Below are 7,238 nucleotides of genomic sequence, written 5' to 3' on the forward strand. Positions count from 1 at the left end.
ACTGATAAGTATCCTGAATTTTATGTATAATTTCAGGCGATTAGATTTCCATATTTTACTTAACCAAGCCATTGTCTGATTTGTTTTTTCAATATGCCATCTTAATCCAATTATAAAGATCTTGTATTAGAGATCATAGTTCCTAAATACTTAAATGATTTCACCTCATTAATACTTTCTCCTCTCAAGGACATTTCATCTTCCATTGCATATTCCATTATCACCATCTCTCTCTTTCTTCTATTTATCTTGAGCACAACTTCATGTGATATTTCATGAAATGTGGTGAGCAAGATGTACAAATCCTGTGGTGTTGCGCTTATAAGGTCAGTGTCATCAGCATATTCTAGGTCCGCTAATTTCCTGTTAAAAATCCAGTCCAATCCCTCCACTACCCCTATCTGTTCAATGCATTACAAAATCCATATATGAACTGGTGTGATCATGAATGACACAAAACTAGTACAGCATAAAACTTTTTATGACAAGCTTAAACAGGCTTCCGTTACTAGTGCAGAGTAGAGTAATATATAAAAAAAAAAAAACAATAATATTACAGTGTGCGAGCATGTATGAAACACGTGCGGTATATGTCTCCCCCTGAACAAAAAAACACGTGGGTAATCTTGCAGGAGATATGCAGGTTTTAGACAATCAATGTATACCCAGTGTTCTTTGCCACAAAAGTTAAGAAAGCATTGCACGTGTGACCGATCACATGGAAAGAGCCCATTTAAGTGGGCTTACTATTGTCAGCATACTAGAAAATGTTCACTTCTGTGTGAAAACATGTCATTATGTGCTACTTTGCTGGGGGCTTGTAAGTTTGTTGGCAGGGAGTAAATTTTCCCAAAACGTGAGGTAGGTGCTGGTGATTGTCGGAGGAGATTAAAGGACAAAATTCCGAAAGGATGAGTAAAAGCTAGCCATACACCATTTCAGTTGCTGAGACATCCAGGGCATGTTTATGAATGTTCCTTATTTCCAGGAGCACCCAAAGAAGTGAAGCAAACCAGGTGTAGTCATTACAGTAGGATATCAAAACTGCTTTGAGGGTGAGATAAAAATGCCAAGTAGATTCACTAATGATGTTCACAACTGAGAGGAGACAGTGATACCCTGTCAGAACTAATATGATCAGGGATACCAAATCTCGTTATCCACCCTAAGAGTAAGGGGGATGAATGTACGTTGCAATTTGCTTTGGAATAGCTTTAGGCTAAGAAATGGAGAGCTCAATGATGGTAAACAGCTAACAGTGTCCTGGGGATGTGGTTAGGGCACCTTCTATGTCGACTTCAGTCATTTTATCTTGCCCTTGAGGGAGGCATAGGGAAGGCCATGAGTGGCTGCAATGGCTCGAGAGAACTGGTTTAAAAGTTTATGATGCCCAAGAACTCTTGTAGTGCTTTGACGGTCGAGGGCGTGGTAAGTTTTGAACAGCTGATACCTTCTCAGGTAGTTGCCGGACTCTTACAGGAGTTATGCGGTGACATAAATACGATACGTAATTGGTGCTAAAGGTACATTGTTGTAGTGAACTACAAGGCTGTTCTGTTGCCGACTGTCGAGAATGATGCATAAGTGACATAATCGTACACAGAGGGGAGGTTCCCATGAGGCGTTGAAAAGGTGCCCAAGCATTATGAATGCCAAGACAGGGTTAATTGAATGTGTAATTCTCAAAGAGGTGGTGTTGGCAGTCTTGGAAATTTTTTTGGGATCAGGGACATCAGACAATACCCTTTCAATCAGAGATATCTGGAAAAGTGTCGTCTGGAATTGCTGCGAAGAAATATTTTGCTTTGGAGCTCGAGCGAATCATACCTTTGATGAAAAACTGAACCTTGATATGCTGAAACCAGGCCAATGCCTCTACTGTTGTGTTGAAGGGTCTGTGGGTATAATAATCTGATGTGCTTACCTGTAATGACATCATACTATTAGTGTGGTGTTTTGTACTCCATCCTAGGCCACCCAATTATTGGTGAATATAAAGATGACATCATGGTAACTTAATACATTTCCTTACAGCTAGGCTTTATTAAGACTTGGTGCCAAAACACACTTAATTACTCTCAACTGACTTATGTCATATCAACAACAATAAAGTACAAGCAATCGAAAAGGAACAAAACTGAATAGTATAAATGTATGAAAGACTATAATTCCGATATTGGATATAATCTATTAGACTTGTTCTCTTCTTGAGGTATTTATCTAAGTTTAAGTTACATGTGCAACATTACTTAAAATCACTTACATAAATAAAGTCATACATATTCGCATGCAATGATGTTACTCTCGATATTTGTAGCATTATTGTGTTACATGAGCTGTAGGAATAAAGCTAATATACGGATGCACCAGTTAATGTGTGGATGCACCAGTTAGGTAATAGCTGAGAAGCAGGCTGAATATAACTAACTTTCTTTAGATGGAGCATGAGTATTCAGTATATACGACCCGTAACAGTCAAAAATAGTACAAGAACTCAAACACAAGAAATCAAGAACATACAGGCATAAACAGGTTATCAGTGGAGAGTACTAACAATAATATACAATAAACAGAAATACCATTACAGTGTATGAGCGTGTGTAATACATGTACGGTTCATAGATCCGCCCTTAAAATGACATACACATGAAAAAAGGTTGCTTGTTCTTGAGAGGCACACTGTAGGAGGGTCATCTGGCAAGAAAAATGCAGGTTTAGGGCGATCAATGGAGACCCAGATTTCTTTGCCATACTTGTTGATAAGGAATTCTTTTGGTGTATGAAGAATCACGAGGAAAGGGTCCATATAATGGGGCATTAACATTTTCTTGCTTTTGTCATTTCACAGGAAAACATGCATTACCAAGTGCAGATCTGTTGGTATGTGTTGCTTGGCTGGGGGCTTATAAGTTTGGCGGCATAAAGTGAATTTTCGACTAAGTGACTTAGGCTCTGGAAATTGCCAGAGGAGGTTGCAGACGGAAAAAATCAGCAAGGAGGACCAACGGGTGGCCATACACCGTTTCAGTTACCGAGATATCCAGGGTGTCCTAAGGAGTGATCCTTTGTCACCGGAGGACCTAAGGTAGCTGAGTAAACCAGATGGAGTCCTTTTGGTGGGACATCAAAGCTGGTGAAAACGTTCAACCATTGCACTGGCAGAAGGCCTATTGGCGGTCATGGGATGTAGGGTGATTCGCTAATGGTGTCCACAATTGAGAAGTGAAAGTGGTACGCCTGTCAGAACTAATTTGCTCAGTTATACCAAATCTCACCATCCATCCTGAGAGGAAAGCAGATGTACACAAGGTGGCAGAGGTTGCAGTTTCCATGGGAATGGCTTCACGCCATCGAGTGTAGCGGTCGATGATGGCAAACAAGTAACGATGTCCCTGTGTTGGGGGTGGAAGACTTGTAACATCGACGTGAATGTGGGAAAAGCACCACTGAGGTTAAGGAAAGGTGCCCACTCCTGAGGCCAACAAAGATGCAACTACCTCCAGGAATTACCTTTTCCAACCTCAGGCGGTCCATGACCAATAAGGAAGGAATGTCAAAAGCATGACTCCATATGTAATCTCTTACAAATGAAGCTTGTGTTACAGTTTATTATTGACAATGAACAGAAAAAACCTTCTCGCTGCTCGAAAGCTGTTGAGTTCAAGAATTTGTTATACTTAAATCTAAGAATTTAGATTTCTGTACATAAAGTGAACTTTACTTTTTGCACACTGACATTGTGGTAGAGATTTAAGGCAAAAACATATTTTTTACTTAACATCTGTACTTTTGTAATGTGTACAGACTTCTGGAAGATGAATTGTGGAGAGGGTCTGCATTACCTTCCTCATGGAAATATGTTCCTTTCCCAGTTAGACTGGCAATTTATAGCAATGAATGGAAAAAGATAATAAGACCAAAAGAAAAGCTCATTACAAGATCAACGCCACTATTGCAGCAATTACTCTCCATAATAATAATAATAATAATAATAATAATAATAATAATAATAATAATAATAATACTCGTACATAAAGTCCTAGAAGACACGATAACAATTAATACAGTGTTTACATATTTGGTGTGTGTTTGTTTATCACGACGTATGTCAGATTAATTTAAAACATATATATATATATATATATATATATATATATATATATATATATATATATATATATATATATATATATATATATATGTAAATATAAATATATATATATATATATATATATATATATATATATATATATATATATATATATATATATATATATATATATATATATATATATATATATATATATATATATATATATCAAATAAGCCATATATATGGCTTATTTGCCAAGTAACAAACTACCAATTAGCTACGATGGTGAAGATGGGTTGATTTCAATTCTAAGTACAAAAATACCTGAATTCGACAGGTATAAGTACAGTAGAATTGTCATCGACTTTTATCTTTCTTCGTGGCCGAATGGGTTAGTCACTGTCTATATAAGCTTGCCGACCAGGGTTCGATTCCCGGCCGGAGCCAAGCTCTTGTCTTTGTGTGATTTCGCCTGGGGCTCTGATCCCGAGGTCGTTAAGAGAATCCAGACATTAATATATCAAAAATATATATGGCTTATTTGAATATGAAAAAAACACGTAAAAATGTGCAAAATTTATCATATATATATATATATATATATGGATACATATATATATATATATATATATAAATATATATATATATATACATATATATATATATATATATATATATATATATATATATATAAATATATACATATATATAAATATACATATATCTATCTATCTATATATATATATATATATATATATATATATATATATATATATATATATATATATATACATATATATAAGTATATATATATATATATATATATATATATATATATATATATATATATATATATATATATATATGCTCAGCACACACATTAAATCTTGTGGTGAATGATGTAGCAAGTTGCTGTCAAGAAGCAACTAATTTTTTCGGCCTGATACAAAAGCTCTATAGCCTATACTCATTGTTGGGATGTACTGAAACGTCATGTACAAAGCCTAACAGTAAAACCTCTGAGTGAAACACGATGGGAGAGTCGGATAGATGCACTAAAACCCATCCGTTACCAAATTAGTGACATATATGATGCTCTTAATGAAATGGCAACAGATTCTACTCTCCTTGGATCATCTGGAAATTCCACTCGTGCAGAAGCTAAAGCTCTTGCAAATGGCATTGCAACATTCAAATTCTTGGTTTCATTGATCGTTTGGTATGACATTCTTCTTTAAATAAACATTACCAGCAAGCAACTATTAGCAAAAGAAAGGGATATTTCATCAGCATTAAAACAACTGGAATGCACTAGAATGTTTCTAGAAGAGAGAAGAAGTGATACAGAGTTTGAAAAGGTACTAGTTGATGCTACTGAATTGGCTAATGATTCGGAGATAGGCCCAGTTTTTGTTGCAGATTCAGCTCGTCTTAGGAAAAAGAAAAGGCTGTTTGACTATGAAGGAGAAGACCCACCAGTGCAGAATGCAAAAGTGAACTTTAAAGTTAACTTCTATTTTGCTGTAATCGATGTTGCCATCAATTTTGTACTGGAACGTTTTCAGCAACTGCAGCAGATGAAGTCTATTTTTGGTTTCCTGTATGATGTGAAATCACTTAATGGGATAACAAACACACAACTTAGGGAACATTGCACTAAGCTGGAAACAGCACTACGAGATGGAGAAAGCAAGGACATAAGCGCCACTGACTTGTGTCATAAACTTCAGGCAGTTGTATGCCGCCTTCAGCCTGACACTGTCACTCCCCTGGATGTTTTAAAGTTCATTTGTGAACAAGGGCTAGTTCACAGTGTACCCAACACATTTGTTGCCTTGCGCATTATGCTAACTTTGCCTGTTTCTGTGGCGAGCGGTGAGAGGAGCTTCTGAAAATTAAAATGAATTAAGACGTATTTGCGGTCTACAATGACAGAAGAAAAACTTGTAGGTCTAGCTATGGTCTCTATTGAGAAAGAGATCGCACAGAAAGTTGATCTAAGGAATTTAGTGGCTGATTTTGCCAAGAAAAAGGCACGAAAGCACATTTTTAGTTATCTTAGTTGTAGCCAAGAATCTAAAAAGACTCAGTGCTCACTGAAATTGAATTTCTCATTTCTACCATTGACAGATATTGATAAATTTTAGTATAAAGTTACAATTACATAATAATTGAAAGTGTGATTGTAAACAGTTCCTAATAATGAAAAAATTAAACTATTGTTTCTGAGTTATCTTCATGTTTACTTCAGAATTATTAATCAATCTCACTACTTTGATTTCTAGTCTTTTTGTTAATGATTCAGTACGTAGTTATGAAGAGAATATCTCATTTTCTTCAATAACTGAGATTAATATTATACGTTTTCTACGTACGTAGCTTTCAGTTCCTTCCAGTACATTGAATTCTAGTCTTTTCTTATTTTTAATATTTTAGTCACGGGATTTCAGCTACTTAAATCTTTTTTCTATAAATGAAAAAAAAATATGTTGTAGAGGCCATGTTTTATTTTTTTCCCCTTTTTTCAGCTAAGGATACACTCAAATAGAAGGACAATGAGTAAGATTTTCTTCACCACTTACATTTTCTTATCCCTGATTGAAGTTTTAAAGAACTAATAACTCAAAACATTAATTTTCATATTTGTATAATTGATTGTTAATTTGTTATATACTCCATCATAACTTCATAAACAGATGCCCATTTCCCTTATTAAATAACAATTGTTTAAATATATTATAAGCAAAAATCATTGTTTTGCTCTATTTAATGCCATTTTCAATATAATGTTATGAATACATTAATTTTCTAATATATTTTTATAGGCATCAAAATTGCAATTGCAATGGTTACATATTAAAAAATGATGATGGAATTGTTGTAAAATTTAACCTAGATTTAATATATATATATATATATATATATATATATATATATATATACATATATATATATATATATATATATATATATATATATATATATATATATATATATATATATATATATATATATATATATATGTGTGTGTGTGTGTGTGTGTGTGTGTTTGCGTGTGTGCGTGTGTGTGTGTGTGCACGCATAATGCATTTTAACTTAATATTTGGTAGCTGGATTTACAATTAAACTATCCTGAAATGTCACC

General features: G+C 34.5%; 1 protein-coding gene across 1 annotated transcript; it reads left to right on the plus strand.

The window, feature by feature from the left end:
- Positions 1-5,409: 5,409 nt before the first annotated feature.
- Positions 5,410-5,985, plus strand: LOC137659818 (uncharacterized). Its single transcript, XM_068394612.1, has one exon. The coding sequence runs from the start codon at positions 5,410-5,412 to the stop codon at positions 5,983-5,985; it is 576 nt and encodes a 191-aa protein (XP_068250713.1).
- The last annotated feature ends 1,253 nt before the right edge of the window (positions 5,986-7,238 follow it).

This window comes from Palaemon carinicauda, chromosome 20 (genome assembly GCF_036898095.1).
Source record: "Palaemon carinicauda isolate YSFRI2023 chromosome 20, ASM3689809v2, whole genome shotgun sequence".
Lineage (NCBI taxonomy): Eukaryota > Metazoa > Arthropoda > Malacostraca > Decapoda > Palaemonidae > Palaemon > Palaemon carinicauda.